This window comes from Pholcus phalangioides, unplaced genomic scaffold (assembly GCF_987345545.1).
Source record: "Pholcus phalangioides strain wild (caught in Gottingen) unplaced genomic scaffold, Ppha-v1.0 ptg000014l_1, whole genome shotgun sequence".
Classification (NCBI taxonomy): domain Eukaryota; kingdom Metazoa; phylum Arthropoda; class Arachnida; order Araneae; family Pholcidae; genus Pholcus; species Pholcus phalangioides.
In genome coordinates, this window is record NW_028301607.1 from 11,098,389 (window position 1) to 11,121,555 (window position 23,167).

At 34.6% G+C, this 23,167-nt stretch overlaps 1 protein-coding gene across 2 annotated transcripts; it reads right to left on the bottom strand.

Annotated features, from left to right (window-relative positions):
• Positions 1–405: 405 nt before the first annotated feature.
• Positions 406–22,661, bottom strand: Srp68 (signal recognition particle 68). 2 transcript variants are annotated; one of them, XM_089241724.1, is made up of 13 exons: positions 22,468–22,661; positions 22,238–22,354; positions 18,532–18,598; positions 17,832–17,945; positions 14,348–14,543; positions 12,553–12,635; positions 9,544–9,739; positions 8,543–8,782; positions 5,095–5,307; positions 4,878–4,972; positions 4,593–4,713; positions 2,099–2,227; positions 406–712 (listed from the first exon to the last, which is right to left on the bottom strand). In XM_089241724.1, the coding sequence occupies exons 2-13, from the start codon at positions 22,338–22,340 to the stop codon at positions 485–487; spliced, it is 1,785 nt and encodes a 594-aa protein (XP_089097850.1). In that variant the 5' UTR covers positions 22,341–22,354; positions 22,468–22,661; the 3' UTR covers positions 406–484. The 2 variants fall into 2 exon arrangements, with proteins under 2 accessions (XP_089097850.1, XP_089097849.1); XM_089241723.1 differs by having other exon boundaries at positions 22,455–22,514.
• Between the last annotated feature and the right edge of the window lie 506 nt (positions 22,662–23,167).

The following is a 23,167-nucleotide window of genomic DNA, read 5'->3' on the forward strand; positions in this document are numbered from 1 at the left end:
CCATCTTCAAAAATTATTTCCCATAGATAGTGTATTACCTCCTACACAAAGCCTGTAGTAAATTCCATTCTAGAGATAGAAATCTGTTCATACAGCTAACACTTCACTTTCTCCATAGGAAAGAAAGTTCTTGGAATAGACTCTGGAGAGAAACTGAATTTATCCTACCCCCAACCTGACTACTCATCCAAAAAACAAATATCTATCACATTTAAATATTAATTAACATGTAAGTAATTAAAATATGAATCTTACCATCTCTAATTTATTTGTATTACATCATACAAGTTAAAAAAATTAATCAAAATTGTTTGAAATATCTAAAGTATCTGATTTAAATCAGTGATTTTCTTTTTAAATCATGCAATTTAAATCAAGATACCCTGCAAGAAATCGAAACAAAAGTCGGGATATAAAAAAATTTTATTCATTTTTGCCATTCTTAATACATCTTAATCAGCAAAAGAAAAAAAAAAGAAATTGATCATTTCCAACCCCCTAGCCACCCACGAACCAGTCCAGTGATGCCTCCACCTTTCTTCTGTTCGAGTCTATCCTCGAGACTTGGGAATTCGACTTGATTCAATGCTAGGTCGAAGAAAAGAGGCTTACAAGGAATCGGTTGGTAGTCAGGTGGGAATGGAGCTATTTGCGGCTGTCTTGATGTCAGTTTTGGATCTTCATAGTAAAGGTCCAAGCGTTCCATCAGAGTCTGAAAATTGTTAATGGAGAATGAAAATAATGAGTGGGTGGGATAGGATACAGACAATGGAAAAGACAGATAAATGTTTTGAATATTGAGAACATTCCCTCAAGGCAATGTTTATTTTTCCTCTGGCTGACCATTCTTTTGACGAGTCAGACAACTCACGAGAAAAGCTCTTCAATTGACGCACATTCTTGGGACACCAGAAGAAATACAGTAATACTCTGACTTATGGCATCAGTCTTGGAATGAATTGCCTGATTAACATCAATAATTTGTTAGTTCAAGACTAAGTCGATAAATTTTTCCACTGATAATGCCCCATCATCCTCAGGAGAGAAGAGAGGGGAAATGAGCAGGTATTCTTATCTATTCATCATTTTGAAGTTACTCATGCTGCAAAGAATTCACATGTATTTTCCATTCACCCCCCCCCCCCAATCTGTTGACAGTCAACTCTTGTTCACATTTTGATATCAGGAAGTGTGATAGTGTTCAAAAAATATGTATATCTTCCTTTCCTTAGGGTAATACATGAATATACATACGGCAAAAATAATAGGAAAAAAATTCAGTATTTCTGGACTTAACCTCAATTTTATTTTGCTTAGAGTTGGTGGGGGGAAGCATTATCACCTGCACAAAATCAGAAGTTTTCTTCTTAGAAAAAAACAATGTTGAACCTATAAAAGTGAGAATTTTGCATCCCGAATGGGAGGGGGCACATGACAGTGTTCTAATCCAGGGACAGCAAATTAATATTTTTTTACACTGTAAATCCCCTACAGAATAGATCGTAAAAACTTCTAGCTCTCAAAAATGATCCCAGCTTGGGGACTTGGCTCTACTCTATTTGCGGGTCAACATCAACGAAAATGCACAAATTTTTTTTTTTCTGTAGGATGTCTAGCCAAAATGATTTAACTTATTCACATACAGTCTTTTGGCAACATATTCAGAATATCTCTACTTCAAGTATATCTGAAAAAACTAGTTTCCTTATTTGCAGGTTCGAAAAATGAAGGACAAAAAGAAATATTGGGGAAAGGGGGGGGGTTATTACAGTAGATAAGAGAGTGCAATAAGACTCTTTTGCTCTTGCCCTCTGTTTCTCACCCTTTTCTATGAGTTATCTTTCTCTTATATACAGTATATATGGGGGATCACTAAACAGGACTATAGAGAGAATGAGGATGAAAGAAAAAACAACTCATGTTCACATGGTTACAATAGATCTTCACGATAATAAAAAAGGTAAAAAAAAAACAGCCGGAATGAATTTCTTCAACTTGCATTTGGACGAGATATCTCATCTGTGAATATTAAGGGGGGGGGGGGGGGTTAAGGCATTTCTCATGAATATAATACGAATAAAATTGAATGTGTTCATACCTTCTTCTGAGCTGCCACCTGAGGAGTTTGATCTATACTTTCATCTGCACCCAAAATACTGGAAGAATATGCATTGTATCTATCTCTTTCTATGGACGTCCTTAGCTCTTGCAAGGATGTCATCAAATCCTATGAGAAAACGTTTATTAAAATTAAGACGAAGTGATGAATTTCGCATGTAATAAAGCCTTGAAATTAGTTTCTTGACATATGATATGAACCTTTAAAAAAAATTCATAATTATTTAACTCTAGTATGTACTGGATCATCTTTTTCCTATCAAGTTTTTGAGTAAAAAGGGAAAAAAATCCCTTTTGAAGTTTTTTCCAATCGTATCACAACCTCAAGCTTTTGTTTTGGGGGGGGGGGGATTTTCAAAATTATATTTTTGAATTTAGCTGGTATGGAGACAAAAAAAGTCATCTGCAGGACTTTGGCTAGTGTTATTTTCGAAGATTATTTTCCAGGTAAAGAATTTTGATGATAGTAAAAAAGAATGGAAGCGAAATTGTGTGTCTAGGGTTTGATGAATCAAAAAAAAAATTATGTGCCAACCAAATTTCTATTTTTCAGAGATGATTTTTCCTGTGAGATGAGGACATTATTGCAGAAGTCTGAATCTTAAAATTGTGATTTACCTCTGTGGTCTTGTTCCAGTTATGCATGACATTGTATACCCATGAATTTTCTTGGGGGGGGGGGGGGAAGGATAAGTCCTCTCACAAAGTATATTGGGGAGTGGGACCCAGAGTCCTCGGGTACCAATGCCTATGCTCAACATGGTGTAGGTAAGATGAACTTCTACCAATAATGTGTACACACAGTCTGCATTGTGATAGTCAAATTTATGACTAAAAAATTTAAAACTCGAAAGAGTGATAAACTGAACATTTTTACAAAAATGAAAAGACAGCCAAACAATGTTTAGCAGGAATGACAAGAATGCTTGTGTCCTGTGAAAACAAGGCATATGGTCTGCGTGTTAAAATTTATAGAAGCTTCATACGCATCAAAAGTAATCTTGATTGTTGCATGGCTTGGAAAAAAGTTGGCCAACCTGTGCATTAAGTCCACGTATATACAGGGTGATCAGCGAATAAGCCCTTATTTCAAAATTAAATATATCGACAACAAAGATCAATAGAATTATGCGGTAAATGGTACATTTATTAGCAAAACTGTAAGAATGTTGTACAAAAATTTTGAAAATTTAGTTTTTTTTTAATTTTTTAAAATTAAAAAAAAAAAAAAACTGGAGATTTTGGGGTTCCGAAAATCTTCATTTGTGTGGAGAGAAACCACTGCATTCGCCTAAAGTTACTGCATGGGCTGCGGTATGCGCCACAGCCATTATCGGCCCCTTCTTCGTGGGAGAAACGATTACTACTGAACGTTACGTTACAATTTTGGAACAATTTGTCAGCACACATGGCGCATACCGCAGCCCATGCAGTAACTTTAGGCGAATCCTGAAAAATCACGCTAAGGCTTGTATTTTGGTAGAATAGCTCCTTCTTCTTGAAGATATTTTTGAATGATGGTTACACAAAAATCGACAAAAAATTATTGCAATGCTGAACTTTATAAAATGTCTCTGGGTGTCGTTGTTTTAAAATAAACAAGAAGTTCAGATTTTCAAAACCAAATGAGGCAATATGTCCATGTCAGCTGCTGGAAATACTCGTGTGCTACATTCGGTGTGCTCAGTGTCGAACTGAACTGGTTGTTTACTTATGACAATAGCATTCGTTGGGCAGCCGAAATACGTCATATGTTGGTTTTTTATTTATCATCAGAAGTACTGTGACCAATAAATTTTCTCCATTTTCTTAGGTAAAAGCCAAAGGCTTAAATGTATCTGTTTATGCAGGTGCTCACTTCTCCTTCAAGGATGTCTACTTAGGTATTAATGAAAATTAAATTGTTAATTTAACAAAAACTGGTTATAATTTAATTTTTAAGTATTAATTCAAATGACATCATTTACTTATATTTTTATTTGAGAATAACTAATAATAAAGCATCATTTTGTTCAACAGATCCTTTGTGTGTTACAATGACATACTAAATGTCTGATTGAAGATTTTAACTTAGGTTTACATTTAGAAAAACACTGTAGTTCGGTATTGTTTCTTTCAATGAAATTTTATCGAATCTGACTTTATCAAGTTCCACAATACTGAGTCCATTTCCTTGGGGAATAATGCAAACCATCTCTAGATGGGCAGTCAGTGGCCATGTTTGTCTGTACTTTCTAATGTCTGTTAATAAGGGTTGAATAAACTAGGTTTTATTGTATTTTGTGGATAAACAATGAACTTTATGTACATCAAGAAATAAAAGGCACAAAAAACATGTAACCAAAAAAGCAAAGATTATTATAAAAAACAAACATTAATGATTTATTTGATATTCCATAGAACTCAACTATAAAGTTTTAAAACATGTCAAAGAAAAATTAATGAAGTGCATAAGATGTCAAAAGAAGACAAACCTTTTTCAAAACAGAATTATTGTCTAAGGCAGCCTTGGCATATTCGTCAGCTCGCCCATAGAGAGCCATAGCTTCAGACCATTTGTTGGCGGAGGTATACACATCAGCAATGTAGTAACATCTGTCGAAAATAATTAGTATCACATGATATTCTAATACTTATTACATCTAACAAAATGTTTACATATAGTTATATCACCTTTCATTTCGTGGTGATGGTGGCAACCATAAATATCAAACAAATGCAAAACATCCAGTAAAAAATTGAAAAATATAGATACCAACCTGTGTGCTTTATATGCTAATATCTCTGCTTTTATTTTCTCCACAAACGTTGAATCTTGATCGACACCTGGTAGCTGAGTCATTTCTTGCAAGTTCTGATATGGCAATTAAAAAAGAACTTTCATGTTAAGTCTATTTCAAGTATTACCAGTATGTCAGGAATAAGGGCAAAACGTATCTCAGATTCGGAACTGAATACTTCTTTGCTCAAAAATACCTGTATCATTATCTCATAAGGTCGCACTAGATCCTGCGGTTTCACTGGTTTCTTGCTTTCAACAGCTGCCGAGCCTCCAGACTCCATGTTTTGTTTCAATGATTCAATGATGAGAATATTTCTCTCCACAGTCTTCTCCAAGCGAATGTATGCCAAATAAGAATGCAGAAAAGTGAGGCTTGACTGAGCTGCTTCTGATCTTGCTTTCAAAGCCTAAAATCAAATCAAATTGATAACCTAAATATTGCATAAAAAATAGTTTGTCCGAAATGATTAAAAACTTTGAGATTTTTGTGTCAGCTTTGACACAAAATAGCATCATCTTTATCTTCTTCAGCTTGAAACAAATGCAATATTGAACAGGTAAAAAAATTCTAGGGCTTTCTGCTTAATGACATCAATATACAGGGTGTTCATAAACTGTTTGGAAAGAATTGGAGGGGTAATAGTACCAGATGTGTTAACTTCTGGAGTCTGGAAATTCTTCTGGGAAGAGGGAGGCCCTAACTGACCACTCACTATAGCCCTGATTAAAAAATCAATGAATTAAAGAAAAGTGCCCCTCTCCTCCACCCGCGAGGTTCCACGTACTTCCCTGAGCAAAATATAATATTCAAACAGCAAAACATCTGCCACTCAATTTTATGCTATCAAGAATTCTCCTGAGAGAATGCCTGAAAAAGTTTTATTTTCAATATAACCTTATCACTAGAGCCCGGATTATATGCACTAAAAAAGTCGCAAAATATGCTCTAAAAATATGCACTGAAAAATGCAAAAATATGCACTGAAAAATGCAAAAATATGCACTTAAAATACAAAATATGCACTTAAAATACAAAATGTGCACTTAAAATACAAAAGTAAGCACTTAAAATGTCAAAATGTGCACTTAAAATGCCAAAATGTGCACTTAAAATGTCAAAACGTGCACTTAAAATGCCGAAATATACACTGAAAATGCCAAATATACACTGAAAATGCCAAATATACACTGAAAATCCCAAAATATGCATTAAATACTCCAGAATATGCACTAGAAATCAGAATATGCACTAGAAATCTTGAAAAAGTCAAAAATTCCGAAGTATGTACAAAAAATGAGAAAATATGCATTAAAAAAAATTACCATGCAAAAAAAAAGCAGATGTGTTTTTAAAATGCATCTTTTCTACTTTTAGTTCGTTGTAGTTGCTCAATAACGAAAATACCAGTAACAAAAAATTTCGACACTATTTCTAAAAAAAATTTAACACGACATATCTCTAGAAATAGCCTTACCATAAAACGGCTAATATTCGTAAAATACTTTATAAATATGCATTAATTCACTAAATTTCCCCTGCGGGAAAAAAATTGATATTATAAAAACATTTATTTGAACAATATATTATTTATATGAACAATATTTATTTGAAAAATTATAGAAAAAATTGAGTGAGTTAAATAAACCTTCAAAATATGCACTTATACTGAAAATTGTTTGATTTTATGCATTTATATGCATTAATGCTAAAAAAGGACAAAATATGCAAAAGCATATGCACATATGCATTTGCATATAATCCGGGCTCTACTTATCACTCAAGCTTTTCCTACAGCGACTGCACCAAGATCACTGCAGCTACCATAACCTATGACAGTCGCTAGGTTGCAGTAGACTATAAAGCAGCATCCAGACCAGTCGTGCTGTGATACACAAAACCAAACAAAAACTGATTTAGAAGCATGGGTCATTCTGATGGCATCAAAGAACTAATGAAACGGGGGCAGGGAAAATCTACATATACACTGAATCTAGCGTTCTCACAAGAGAGAAATTAGTATTAGCTGGCGAACTGGTTTTTCAAAACATCATGTATAAAAAGGGAAAAAACAGGTTTTAGGCTGATGCCAGACAAGCGATTATCACTGTATGCCGAAGATGATAGAATGCACCACCAGTTATTGTCAGTCCGGTGCTGTTTTTCATGAAAAACCTTTTTTGTAATAGCAAAAAACCACCCGTCCATCGAGCTGCCCAATTTTTGCTGTTGGGGGGGGGGGGGCCCCACATCCTGGAGCTAGGACCTTTGGTGGGCCCCATGCCAGCCTTTTCACAGAGCCCCCCCCCATAGTTAATTCGTAGTGGGAAAAAACAAAAAATGACACACATCCCAGGGCTGGAGCCCTGTCAGCCCACCCTTGTGGATCACGGCCACATTAAAGTACTGGTATACAAAACACCCATATACTCTGTGGAGATCTCACCTACCAAGAACCCTTGTTGTAGCGGAATAGATCAATACGACACCATGAGTCTACAAGATAGTGCACCAGCCTTTCATTCTTGATGCAAACTGAGCAACGAAAAAGCAGAAAGTAAATTTGCCACATTGAAGTTCGAACAGTGTGAAAAAAGAAGAAATGTAGCAAAATCATAAGTTGCACAATCCCATGCAGATCAGCAAAAGGCTCAAAGTGATATCCCTTTAGTTGAGCCTCCCACTTTGAGCTTTTGCTGATCTGCATGGGATTGCGCAACTTATGATTTTGCTAAGTTTCTTCTTTTTTTATACTGTTCAAACTTCAATGTGGAAAAATTTACTTTCCGCTTTTCTGACACTCTGAGTGGATTGCCACCATAGGTTTCATAGTAAATATTCTGGGCCATGATGGGTACTATAACCCTTCCAATTTTTTATGAACGTCCTACATATGTTACTGTCCATTTCAAACATCTAGTGCCTTTGTGAAGTTGGGCAGTACCTGAAATCTGGACAATGTGCGAAGTGATAAAAAAGACTAGATTTCAAACTCGGACCATTATCACATAACAACCCCCTTTTATGAAGCATTTTAATATTTGTCGAATTTAATTTTTTTTCATCAGATGCGCGCAACAAACTAGTAATCCAAGTTATGAGTGGGAAAAATGTAATCAAAATATATCTTGTAAGCAAATATTCAACCAACACATATAAAATGTATAAGGAAGAGCTTATTCCATATATAAAAGCCAAGGTGCACTTTGAGCAAATCAAAGCAGACAAGGTTTGTGGAAAGTACAGTGTACCTTCTTTAAAGTTAATAAAGCTTGGAGGTTATTTTAGTTCAGCAAAATTATTTTAGCTTGGAAGACAGTGTATTCAACCATGGTAAAAATTTATTTCTTGAAAAAAGTGTCCAATCTCATTTAGCATGGGATGAGAAAGAGTTAATATTTTGACTCTGAAACAAATTAAAAGGGATCTCTATTATTTATGAAGGAAAGTTTGATATCTAGTGAGTTGAGATGCAATTGTATCTGTCAAAAACATTTGGTAATCTGAGTAAGCCAATACAATTGAAATTAATCAACAATAGATATTAAAAGATATTAAATATTTAAAGATATTAAAAATTTAAATATCAATAGATATTAAGAGTTAATAAATAAATAAATTAAAAAAAAAAATAAATTTGCTACCTGATCAGCTTTAATTTCATCTTTGATGGTCTGCAGAGCATCTTTACAATCCAGAAGAAGCCGTTCATAAACAGCAATTTTAGCATCAAGGTTTGGAGCCTTATCAATCTCACTTTTGGTCTCTTGGACATTCAATAAGAAAACCCTAACTTTTTCTTGCCTCACAGGTATTTTACGGCCGAGCCACTGTACTTCAGATAATGTTACAGCTTGCTTCTCTCTTGTCTGTGCGATCAGATTCTGTAAAAGATGCAGAATAATAATAACAACAACAATAATTTGTTAAGGGAAAAAGTCTCTGGTTGGGATATTATATTACAGGGTGGTCCGGAACTCCACCAATAACTTCTAAAGGTGATTGTATACATCAAGACAAATAATTTTTTGCAATGGAAGCTTGGGTTGAAACTCAAAATACATTTATTCAATCCGAAAACTAAGTAAGTGCAGAAACAGCTGCAGGTTACTAGTATTAGCAGAAAATAAAACACTAATGTGAGCACTCACAGTAGCTGCTCAAAGTGGTGTCTGAAGGTAGTTACACAACTGACACTGATGGTTCAGATACACACATATCCAACAATTCTTCATTAGTATAGTTGTTGCTATATTCTCATAATACGTACTGGATGAACGTTGGGCAAAGCTGAACTCTAACTGCAGAATTTGCCTTGCATCACTTGGCAAGCATTTTATAACTAGTTTTCCAAACATGCAATTGAATCTATAATCTGTTTTACACATATTGCCTCTTTCTCATTGGATGTGACATAATGCTGCTTGTTCTCCATAGTCAATGTTGTTTCTGACTAAATAATCGTATTTCGATCCAAGGTTTCCTTTCAAATTTTTTTGTCTTGATAAGTAAGATCACCCCTACAAGTTTGTCGGTGGAGTTCCGGACCACACTGTATACACTTGATACTATGTTTTTATAGTTTGTTCATAGAAGTTTGTGAGTGAAAGCTAACAAAGATTTTAAAGTAAATGCATCTCCTTACATCTAATTCTGTGGTCAACATGTTCTGGTCAGTCGTTTTCCCAGACAGTCTCATCTGCATTAGGTCATTGATGGCAGATTCGTCACCGATATTATAAGCACAATAACGTATGTTTGGAGTGAGTTCTTCTACTCTCTGAGTGTACAATACACGTTCATCTTCATTAAGAGCCTGAGAAAGCTTCTCATAGATTGTCCTTGATGAGAGAGAAAGAGAAAATACAATAAGTATTATATCTGAAACTGCGATAGAGAAGCTCAGATTTTCATATAGGAGAGAACCTCATATTTACACAAGAAGACAAATTTAATACACATTCACAACATACAGTAAATTTATTAGAGCCAGCTCTTGCTAATCTGACACATATCAGACCAGGGTAAGTCAGATTAATGAAAGTTAGTTGAAAAACCCCATTTAAATACAGTCGAATCCCAGTATAACGAACTCCAAGAGACCGGAGAAATCACTTCGTTATAATGAAATTTTGTTATAAAAGAATTCCAGGTTTTTGCATTGTTCCATTTAAACTTATCTGAGGGATCAGAAAAGTGTTCGTTAAAACAGGATTCAACTGTAATACAAACTTCTGCGTACAGACATGCAGTGACATGTTTCCCTCCTCTACACTCAAAAAATTAAACACAGGATTACTGGACGAGCTGGACTAGTGTATGACCGGATTATTGAAAGTATACTGTAACATTATGAGGAATGTTTTAAGGATAAGAAATGTACTACATTATATTTTTATACCACACACCTCAGTAATTTTACACCTGTACAGTATCTTTTTGTGTACAAACAGATCTGCATCCTGCTTCTGTACAAACACATGCCATTTTGAACCATATTTGATAGCACATCTTTATTGTACTGCTATGTGATTATGAAAGTATTAAGACTTTGCACTGCTAAAGCCTGGGTTTGATTCCCACAGGTGAATATTGGTATATCTGTCGTTAAACATTCCAACCACCAATCCAGAATTCATTTTAATTCACTGTGATGACCAGCTGGAGTAGGGTTTCTTGGGGTTTTCAAACCTTGATGTGTAAACGTAAGCTATCCTCTACTACAGGTGCCAATTTACGGACTTGAAAATTCTGTAGTTTGTCACATGACAAAATATTTCAGTGCTGAATAAAACATGTCATACAGTGTAGTAATAACTCATGGTTCATCCTAGTCATCCCGTTGAAAATTGTAATGGATGGACCACAAATTATTAATACACTATAAATCGACTGCTTTGACACGGGGACACCAATATTGATTGGTATGGGACAATTCCAGGTTGTGGTGTCATAGGGAATTTTTCCCCAATAGGGTTGTGAATAAATAGAACAGCTTATTCCCTGGGGAGTCGTGAACTCAATTGGCTTGTTTAAAAAGAAATACAATATCCATTGGATACTGGTAAATCCAGTATCCATACTTAGATAAGACAACCATAAATTTTTTTTATGGGTAATATATTATATTTTATCATAATTATTGGTTTTTTATTGCTCTTATTGGATTGTTGTATTTTTGATATAGTTTAAATGTCCTCTATATTTGACATCCATATTTTTTTATGGGCATCTTTTTCAGCCATCTTGTTGGGCATTTTTCCTTTTATGGAATTGCTATTGGTATATTTGTCGTTAAACATTCCAACCCCCCCCCCCCCCCAAGAGAATTCATTTTAATTCACTGTTTACTGATTTGTAGTTTTTCAATTCCCCCATTTGGATTTTTTTTGTGATTTTATTAGCAACATTGCTCACTTTTAGCACAATATTTTACGACAATTAGAAATTTCCCATATTTTTCTCAAGGAAACATGGTCAGCCTAGGATTGCAAGGACTGGGTGATTTTTCATTTCAGAAAAGCATAATTAGGATTCTTCAATTAAGATATGAAAAACTGGAAGAGTCTGGTTTCCAATTGGAAGATTTTAATAAGGTAGAAAATCTCTGGAGCATTGACACCTGTGTATTATTTACAAAGTAAGTATACACGCTAACGGGGAAAAAAAAATTATTGAAACTCTAAAAAATTCATGGACCTACTACTTCCATGTCTGATGAAAACAGATGGCAGCATGCCAAACACATAGCACACACCTCAGGCATATACAGTACAATTTTTTTCATCTGCCCCCTAAAAAAAATCCTGTTCCTTAACAGAATATCACCTGATCTTCCTAATTGTGGGCTGGAAACGTTTAAAGAAAAAAAATGAAGTAAATTGAGCAGCCTGTTGTCAGTGGGATAAGGTTAATTGCCAGATCTATGAATATAAAGTCAGGATGCCATGAACATTGGCAAATTTCATGAAATAGGCGAGAAATTGCTTAATCCTTAAAGTATTCCGATTATCTACAGATGATGAGTGTAGTAGCCTGCTAAATAACCTTCTGATGATTTCAATTGTGTGTTTTTTCTTTTAAGAGATGAAATTCTCAAAATAATGTATAGATGCCATACATATACATGGTCCAGATTTTTTTTAAAATTAGGATTTCACTATTCATTTTACAGGTTCCAATGTACTGTACGGGATGGATGCACATAGGATAGTGTAGTGGTAAAGTGTCAGCCTCCAATTCATTTGTGTGTCTGTGACAGTGGTTTCAAACCCAGATTTTGTGTCACCCATTTTTTTTTTCTTTGCTGTATTGCATTTGCACTATCCGAGTTTAATATTCACAAAAGAAAACTGAAAAAAAGAAACTTTTTTTTTAAGCTCCAGCAGAAAAGAGAAGCATTTCTCCAACTATCCGCGCAGCCAAAGTGTTAAGGAAGACCGGAAAAAAGAACACGTAAATCAATATGTATATAGCATTTGCAATTATAGAGAGTTGGTTTGAGCTCTGAGCGTGTGGTTTGTTTCACATTCTCCCGATATATTTTTTAAGCATATGAATACTTAAAATCTAATCATAACAATTTTTAATTTGAACTTATCTGGCCCTTACTAATAAAAATGAAGAAAATCCCATATAACGATTTAAAACTCACTGAGACAAAGAAAAATGTTCCATAGCAGTTTGCCACGATTGAAGTTCAAAATGCAGTACTCCTTTCATCCATGCTCCATAAGCCTGTTTGAAAGAAAAATGTGGTGGATCAATGAAACTTCACACAAGATATTCAAGATGAAATAACAGCTACAACAGCAGCATTAAAATGTAGTAAAAACCATCAAATCCAGGATCTAAGAGATCTGTGAGAATCTAAAACTTTTTTTCAGGTATTATATCAAACTTTACTTTATGAGGATAGATGAAGATTTATGATACTCCCAGATTTACAAACACATTTGAATTGGACACTTTTCGAATAATGAACCAAAATATTCTGTGCTCTTGGCAAATCCTAGATTGACTTTGACAATATTTTGAAAATTTTTCTTGTTCTAACCTGATGCACCTGCAACCCCCCCCCCCCCCCCCCCCATCATTCACAGTATTGACTGCCTAATTATGAAAAGAATTGATATAACATTAATTAATACAGTGAAATTCCTATACAACGATACTCACAAAGGACTGCGGATACATATCATTATAGATGGAATATATTAACATTACGAAAAGCGTATTGGAACCAGATATTAATATTGTTACATAGTAAATTACTGTAATATAGGAGCATTGCAAAAAAAACTTCAATTCAGACAAGAGGGGGAACAAAAGTGCATGAAAAGTGTTTGGGGGGAAAAAATACTCAAAAGATCTGTAAACAATTTTGAAGACTTTAAGGATGAAATTTGTTGAAAATGTGTTAATTTGAAATGAAGACAGAATCCTTCCTAACCAGCATCCATGAGCTGGATTGCCTAAGGAAAACTTGATGGAATTAGAAGCTGCTGGAATTAGAAGAAAAAAAAATGCACAGAATTGCTAGAAAAATGTAGCTCTAGCTTTTAGTGAACAATACACTAGCATGTAAAAAAAATATACGTAAAAGTATGAAAATGTGGCTCAATTTTTAAGAAAGATCAAGGACCACCTAGCACTTTATGGGCAAATTTATATACAGAGTGATCATAACATAACTTTTTTTATATACAAGCCCCTAATGGCCACAAAAATCAATGAATGCGAATGAAATTTGACATGTCTTTGAAAGTATGTGCTCAAGAATTGAGAACATGGAAACCGTAACTCTCAAGGTTACGGTCACAGCAACAAAATTTCTAAAAATTTGAATGACAACTCTCATTTTTATACATTGCTAAATGATTTATGCAGTGAAAAATTTTGAATGCATTGGAACAAAAAAACGATCACACAGAATGCAAAGAAAGATCTCACCAAGGGGTTGGGGTGTTAACCCCTCTAGGAGCGGGAACTTCCTGTGGCAGTAATATAATTGACATTAGTTGTTTCTTTGTTTGTGTCGTGCACTGGCCTTTATCACACTACAGCTACCATTCTAATACATTTATTGTTTTTGACTGCACCAACCACTTTTAATATATATTAACTGTGATCATAACATTGAGAGGTAGGGTTTTTCTTTTCATTTTTGAGCATGCACTGAAAAACTACCACAGCTCAAATTACATTTGCATTCGGCAATTTGTACAGTCGCTAGGAACTTGTACATTGGCAAATTTAGTTTATGACTACCCTGTACATAAAAAAAAAAAAAAGGAGATATGCCTCTTAATTTTGAAGCTTTTTTTTTAAATAAAGCTATTAAAATATCGAAACACAACATTTAAAATAATAAAGATTCCCTACCCCCAAACGTTATTTTCACATCAAAATAGGTGAAATTGGTTTTTGAAAATAAATGAAAATCTCACCTGAGCCTCAAGTTTCGTCCTCGCATCACATTTTGTGCTCTCGCATAATGCTTCGAGCTCTGAGGCTAACCTACTAGCCTTATACAAGCGACTTATCAAATGGAAGCGCTTCCTGGGTTCAGTATTAGCTTCTTGCTTCAACTGCATGGCGTAGCTCCAAGCTCTCTCTGCCATCATCAATGGTATGTATAAAAACCTGAAGAATGTGAATGAAATTAATACATTAGTGAATGAAAATAAACAGCCAAAAGGATAAATTTCAAGGGAATATTCATCTGTATACATTATTATATGCTTATTATTCTCATGTCACAGAGGAATGGCAATGCAGTCTAATCTAGTTACAATGAACTTCAAGAGATTGAAAATGTTTTACGCTAACATTCCATGGTACAGCAACAAAAAATTCTCTATGTAATATTCAAAGATTTATCATATCCTTGGTTCAACTGCAATACTTACTTTCAACAAAAAAAATTAACGTCTAATTTCTTCGGGGCCTGGTAGCACAGGTCAATTACAAGTCATTCAATCTACCAAAGGCAGGGGTGGGAAGTGACTAAGTCCATTTCGGAGCAGCTTTGGAGCAGCAAAATTCAGGATTTGGATCAGTTTTGGAGCAGCAAATTCAGGATTTGGAGCAGCAAATTCGGGATTTGGAGCAGCAAATTCGGGATTTGGAGCAGCAAAATATGAGATTCGGAGCACATATTTATAAATTGGAACAGTGAAATTAACAAGAATATTTTCGTTAACCCTCAACCCTTTTCAAAATAAAACTGCACTGTCTTTTGTTATTAAACATCTTTTCGTCAGCTTGATTTTTGTATTTTAGGCTTTTGACACCTTGTATGAAAGAGCGGCTATCATATTATTTTTTGCACCCGTCTATTTAAGATGATTTTTGCTTACTGTGGGCACTATTTGCTGCCTTGAACAGCAGCACTTCAAATGAGCTAAAAAAAATTTATAAGTTTTTAATTTTTTTTATACTTGGAAAGAAATTGTTGCAAAATGGGAGAGAATTTCGGAACAATCAACTCGATGCTTGGCGATTCAGCACTCATTATCTGGCGAGATTGGCGATCTGACATTCGCTATTTGGCGAGATTGACGATTTAACGCTCGTTATTTGGCGATATTGACTATTTAACGCTCGCTATTTGGCGATATTGACGATTTAACGCTCGTTATTTGGCGATATTGACGATTTAACGCTCGTTATTCGGCAAAGTTTCTAAACTAACATGCGTAATTCGGCGGACATGCGCTTTTTACTCCCGGAATGAAAATTTTTTTCACGAAACATCGGGATTTAACACAATGACAATCGACTACAGTAATTTCTGCTGCTTCCAGTGACGACTTTTTTTTTTTAAACGGAAACACTCGAATTTGCACTTTAAAGCTGAAAGGCATTGTAAGCCATCTTCAGTTCCACGATCACGGACAATATCGGGGTTTCGCGATGGAAAGCCCGATCAGGGGCCGATAGTTTAAGTATAGTGGAATAAAACACGCTCTTCTGTCTCGTAAAGAAACGTTTCGTGGCTAGCAGGAACAAAATTTTTTTGGCGTCCTTTCCGAAATTCCGGGCATACTGAAGCGAAGTTCGCTATTTGGCGCAGAAAAATGCGAAAATACGCTATTGGAGCAGGATGGCGCAAGATATTAGTTTTGGCGCAGTGCGGCGCAATTGGCGCAGAGTTCCCACCCCTGCAAAGGAATTCAGAGATTGCGTAAGAAACCCTACTGTGTGTATCTTTGTTAAAATTGTTTTTGGAACAAGTACAACTTATATGGAAGAAAGGGGAGATGGTGATGGAGACAGTTAACTTCACAACATACTGTCACCACAGTAAGTTTCTACACCATGCAATGAGCACACAAACTCTTTGGGAGAGACATGAAAGAAAAAAGCTATTCAAAATAGAAAAGGACTAGACAAACGCAACTTTACATTGGGCGAGGTATGAAAGCACTCCATGGGATTAGGTGTGTGAAATTACCAAATAAAAAAAACAATCTCTTCAATCTTGAAAAAATAAAATGTAGCAGCGAAATGAACACCAACGGGCAACTAAATCACAAGTTTCCATGTCTTCTACATCAAATATTCAAAACAGACAGGTGGGTGAACTGTAGGGGCAGTTATGATTACCCCTCATGTGCATAAAATCATTGTGGCACAATTAAAATTATAAAATTTCTCAAAGGTTTTTGTTTCAGTAGTTTGAAAAAGTTTTATAAATGCTTAAAGTTTGACACAGAGTCTGTATTTTCAAAGTTCTGTGAACAATATACACACACAACCGAAACACTATACTTTTATAAAATAAGCAAAAGGTTAGTATTTTGAGAAATATACACATTAATTCCAAATGAGAAGAAACTTCAATTTTATTGTAGATTGTGATACCTACTGTATGGCATTAAGCAGAGAAATTGACTTCGGCCTGCTAGAGCTCTAGCCCCAAATCGATTTCATTTAGCTTTTGTTATAATACCTAATCACATAGGTATTAATTGAGGATTATTTAGCTGAATGTTTTGCTTAGGGTTAGGGTTTTGGACAGGACACATGAATTTTATTGCACAAAAGTCTTAAATTTTGCGTATTCTTTGACTTTTCTTTTTTGGGACTAATAAACTTTTTTCCCCATATCAGCAGGAATGCAGACATGATTTCTGGAAATTTTGTGCAGTTTTTAACCCTCCCCCCTCCAGTTATCATACATGAAAAAAACTTACGCGGCCAACTGCCAATTAGTTGGGATTAGTCATTGGATATTAATTGGGATTAGTCAAGCCCTGATCATTAGAGAAAACTTGAAATCAAAAAATAAGTCATAAAAAAAAACTTGATTGGTTTTAATGTCATATTTGGGCATTTTAGGACAACTTGTTTTCTAATTTGTTGGAAATAAATTTTTAGAATGTTACTTTCATTAGAAAATCTATTGGATTCCATGCCATATCTTGACCTTTTCATGTTTTGGACAATCAAAAACCTCAACCCTGCGTAAAGCCACAATATGACATGAAGAGCGATAGTACTGTGTATAATTGAAGTAAAACTATCATGTACTAAAAAAAAATCCATTCAGAGCTTAAAAATACTATATGACGTCATCGATAATAGATCTTAAAGAAAAGGGCAAAAGTGTGAAATGAAAAAATGGCTACTTTTCCTTTTCCCCATACTAATACTTGAAGGAAACCACAAGCATATAAAACAATTGTCTAAATTTAAAATCGGTCAGAAAATGTAAAAGTATCTGGAAAAGTGGTTTGGTGGAGGTGTTTTGTTAGCCCAGAGGCCTGTCCAGCCAAAATTTGAGAACGTTTTCCTGATCTTTGAATGTAGAAAAATAAATTCTTGCATTTAAACAAAAAAAAAAAACATGTTGTGTAACATTTTTTGTTACACAATACAGAAGAAGAAAATTAAACATTATATAAACTTGAAGACTGGCAATCCTACCTAACATCAGTTAGAGTTTCTTCAGTGACTTTTTTCCCTTGAAACTTGTGTTTTGTTCCTTGGACAAAATGTAATGATTTCCTGAGCCTACGAATGCGTCTACTGCAGTAACTCCTATTTACACAACAAAATGAAAAACAATGTTAAAGTGTATCTCTTAATCAAAACAATTTCAGAACTTATATAGCCCATTGCTGTCTTAATGCATGGGTCCAACCGGGCATGGCCCGGTGGTCTAAAGAGAAGAGGGGCTTCAGAAAAATATAAATTAGATAAATTTTTCCAGAATTTGACAGGTAGGGCCTCTGAAAAATCACTTAGCCTGGGGGCCCATCATGCTCTTAAGATGACTCTGATACAGTCTACAGTGGAACCTTGTTTATATGTGTAGCTCAGTCATATAACTTTCACATTTGTATGATGGGTTGCTTTGGTCGCATTGGTTCTTATACATTTTGTTAAAATAATTCATTTAGGCCTAGTTGGTACAAAACTTCAATTATTTGACATTTTCACTTGGACTTAAACTCCAAATCTTTTTAAAAAACATTTTTTTCCCGTCAAATGCGTGCAGTTTCTAAAGACAGCAAGAAGAGCCATTTCAGCAAATCATCATAGCAAAAGCCATAAATTTTAAAGTGGTATGGAAGATTATTAGAGTGAGATCAAATTATAATGAATTCTATCATGTATAACTAACCTGTAACGCTGATAATCTCCATGGCGCAGACCATGTTGTTGCTGAGCATCCTTGATTATATACAATACTAAATTTATCGTCAAAGATATACATCATGTTATCAAGACCCATTGAACTATTTTTTTTAATGCAAAACATGCTATAAAAATGCAGAATCACTGGAAAAATGATGAATACAACAGACAGTATCAGAGCCAAACATTACTTTCAATATAAAAAGTTGAGAATGCATTTGTAATTACAGTAGCTATCACAGTCCGTTCATTCCTTTGGGAAAGAGTGCAAACCATTTCAAGATGGTCTCTCTGGGTGGTCAGTGGCCATTTCTGTCTATCTAATTATAGTATTGCATGAGTACCAGTGTCGAAAAAAAATATTTTTTGAGGTTAATATTATATAAAGGCAAACCTGCTGCACCAATCCATAAGACTTAATTCCCCACATAATTACTGTTTCCTCTTGTATTCCATAAGCAAATATAGTTTATCCTGAATACAACAAAGTCACGCGAGAATGTGAAAAACATTCCTAATCTATTTTCGGACGGGTTAATGTTACAGTGATGTAAGTCACAATTTTCAACAATTCTGTTTATGCCCAGAAATGTGATCTAGAAGTGTTAAACTCTTGAAAGAAACAATGAACTAAGTCACAGCTTCAATACTTCACCTCTAAATTTTGAAATCACAAAATTTTTTAACATGCAAACCCTATGATAACAATTCTAGTAAAACCTTCTTTTTCTCAAAATGAAGATTACTGACTTACACCACTGTAGCTTTATCCTATCCATATATAAAATTAATTTTCTGTGTGTGTGTGTTCTCTATACCAGGGCTAACAAATCCCAGGTGTCAGATCAAAATTTCAAATTAAAAAAAATGGGAGTGGGTCCACGGCCAGATCTTGAATCTTGTGAACTACGCCGCCAAAGAAGGTGCCAACTGAAAGAGGGTAATTTTCTAGGGTGCCAACTGAAGGGAAGAGATTTTTTTTATCAACAAAATATTATTCTCTTACATTTGAAAAATGTCCAGAACCAGCCCTGTTGGCACCCAACATGTTCCATATGTGGTTACTAAATTGGAGTTGAGACAACACAAAATTTCTGGAATTCATATCAGCGTATCTATCAGTATGAAAGGGTACTTGTAGGTCCCGAAAAAGTTTGAAGAAATGGAATTTTAGACCTGTTTTTCTTGGAAAAAAAAATTTTTGGCTCCAAATATTTTTCTGGTGTCTAGATTATTTTGATTTGTCAAGCAACAAATCTATAGTTTTAGACAGATAGCACCAACTTTTACATGTACACAAAAAAAGACCCGACTTGAATGATAAGCTAGTTTGTCAGAGCAGGGCAAATGCTCAAAATGGATGAAAAACCATTGGACAACCAATGCGTCTCACACATATTCATTACTTTACAATGGTTTGTCCCTTCAATGTTTCAACATCACACCATAGCTTTTGTTTTACGCGGCCATTTGAATGATTTGTGAAAAACTGTTTGTGCTGTTTTTCTTCATTCCCACTTCCCTTCCGTGTGTACGGAATACAGCATGTATGTGGATTGGATATCATTCTATCAGGTTGTACCTTTAATATTTATTACTTTTTTTGCATACCCTTATCGGTTTATTATTTAAAAGAGTGTCTGGGTTTTATTTTTTTTATGCCAAGAATATTTATACAATAGAAAGGGCTGTTGTTTACCTAAAAGAGCTGGATACCTACCTCATGTTGGTTTCTATTGTGCTTTCCATGGTGGTGATTTTTTTCTCAGCATCAGACAGCCGAAAAAAAAGTCACTAAAAATCACCAAGTTTGGCCTCATACTAAAGCTGTTCCACACTGCGTCATACAATTGCCATCTGGGAGCAATCAAATTCATATGTGCAAATAACAGAACGAGAGTTCAACAGAGGACAAATGTCTGACTAGAAAAAGGTCTGATTTAATTCGTTACCATTCGGCAGTGAAAATGTTATAATGCAACATTTGGGCCAAATTAAAAGGAATATGGGTGACAACCTCATGATCCAGGCAGACTCCAGAGCAATAGGGCAAACAATAAGTGTCCAAATATTGAGACTGTGTAAAAAAAACCCTTCTTTCAAACCCCTAACAACTCCGGTCCCATTGCCATGGGCAGTTTACTACTGATTGAGTTGTGTTGAAGTGTACGAGCGGGAATGTAAACGCCTGTTTACATGCATTAAGTGATTAAGCAGTTAACTAAGTTTTAAGTTAACAATTGTTCAAAAAGTGTCTACATGATAAATGATTAAGTAGGTCCTCATGGGATAATTTCTACGAAGGTAAAGAGCAACTAGTGCATGTGTGCTTCAGTCTACTCAAATCAATGGAGGGAGAGATGCAACGAGCAGGAAAATAATATAGTAATAATTTCTTATATATATTATACATTCAGAGAGGTGTTTTTTCTAAAGGTCATAGCTTCTGCAACAATGGACAAAGATGATCCGATAGAACTTATGAATATTATGATCCGAGCCATATTTATATATTTTAATGGAAGTTAAAGAGGAGATAATTATGTAAGCCGAAAAGATTATGGGAGAAGATTCGTTTGTAGGAAATTCTAAAGGTTCATTGAACAAAAATAATTTGAAATTTCATTTACTTTTTAATTTAATGCAGATGCTATCTTAATGGTAGATACTTGAATATATATTTTTACCAATAGATGGAAGCAAAATTGTTTTGGATGATGGAAATATTCCAAAAACCCGTCCAGTTTTTAATGTATAATAAATCCTCCCCACCAGCACCCAATATATTTTTTAATATTAAATTTTTTTCAACTCCTGGCAGCACATGGACCAAATATCCAATAGCTATTTCCAACACTGATTAATTTTTAGCTTGTTTGTTAAGGCAGTTTTCATTTCTATAGTTCAATAAACACTCATGGCGAAGATATTCTTCAACAAACTTGAAGCTTGTGTCCACTTCACCATCCTATATTTCAGCAGAATTCTAGATAAACGGCAAAAGACGATGGAGCATATATATATATATATAAGCAGGTTCATGCTTGAAATCAAAATAACCCCCACCCCCCCCCCCCCAAGAGAAAGCCAAAAGACCCGCTTCAGGAGCAGCAAGCAATGCCTATTGGTCTACTTAGCCAAAAAATACAATCATCTTTATTTGACGTAATCACTTACCAACTAAACCTGTATGAACGGTCCTTATTGTCTACAAACATTTTAAAGTACTTGACAACTCAAAGTTAGTTAACTACTTAATCGTGTAAACAGGCTTTAACAGTCTGGGTGTGTAACTAGAGTTGTATGTGAATTTTTAGTGCTGCCATCTATATATCACCTAGGAACCCTTTAAGACCAGGAAATTTCGAAAACATGAATGTTTAAGTATTTCACCTGCACGATCCATCAAGTTCAGTCTTTAAGGGATATAGATGGCAGCACATATCACACCTAATTCGTCTTATGATTTAATCTATATTTCAAACTACGAGTGAAGTGTAATGATTCTTTTTTTTGTATCGTTGTAGGCACTGTTGCTCTGTGGCAAAACATTTTAACGGGGGAATATCAGCTCACATCTCTTTAATAAAATTAGAAAACAAGTTTATTTGTAACTATTCAGCTTATAGTTACAACTATAAGTTTAATTGTAACTATCAGTACAAATAAATATTGAAATGATTGAAGGATACCCTCCAAAGTGAATGTTAATTGATGTGCATTAACATCTGGCGCTTTGGTTCCATGGGAATCTCCTCCACCGCCGCTCTCTTCAACGGGATTCGACACCACCATGTTTGTGTTTCTAGCTAAAATTTAATAAACAAAACCAAAAAATCAAACTCAAGTGGATTGGAACAGTAAAACATACACAAACACAAAACCGTCTTATGATTTAATTTGGTTTACGGAAACACGTTACCACTACAGTTTGCTGATCAAGATCGGCTGTGTGGGCTTATAGAAAGCCTACAGAAAACTGGTTTTATCCGCCATAACATTTAATATAATAAAGATGATGATAAAAAAATCATGGAAGTTTGAACTAATATCCGAAAAAATGAGTTAAAAAATTTATATTTTTACATTCTTATGCGAAAATTACAGTAAAAATGCAAAATTGTAGTGTTTACCATATATACGTAAACGAATTGAATTTTATAACATTCAACACTATAAAAATTTTAATTTACTAGAAATTAAGGTTTCATTAATTATTTAAGTCTTTAATCTATTTTAAATTTTTCGTAGTGAATAGTATAACGTTGAACGTGTTTTGCGTTTGTATATTTATGCAAATGCTCCCCCCCCTTCTGATTATTGACTAATCACGTGACTTCCGAGGGAAGAAAAGTCATTTTAAAGGCATAAAAGCCAAGTTTTGTGTTATATCAGTACGCTATTAGACTACGTGAGTATCTGTCTCTGAATTATCTAATTTAATCGTTAATTTATTTTGTAAGATCGCTCTAATTATCTCGTATTTTAATAATTTGAGTTCCTGAGATTTGTTTAGTTCGATTATTTTGCGTATTAATCGTAAATTATATCGAGTTGGTTGGTTAATGGTGCCTTGCACACTTATATGCAGCTTGCTTATTTTAAAATCTTATGATCTTTTA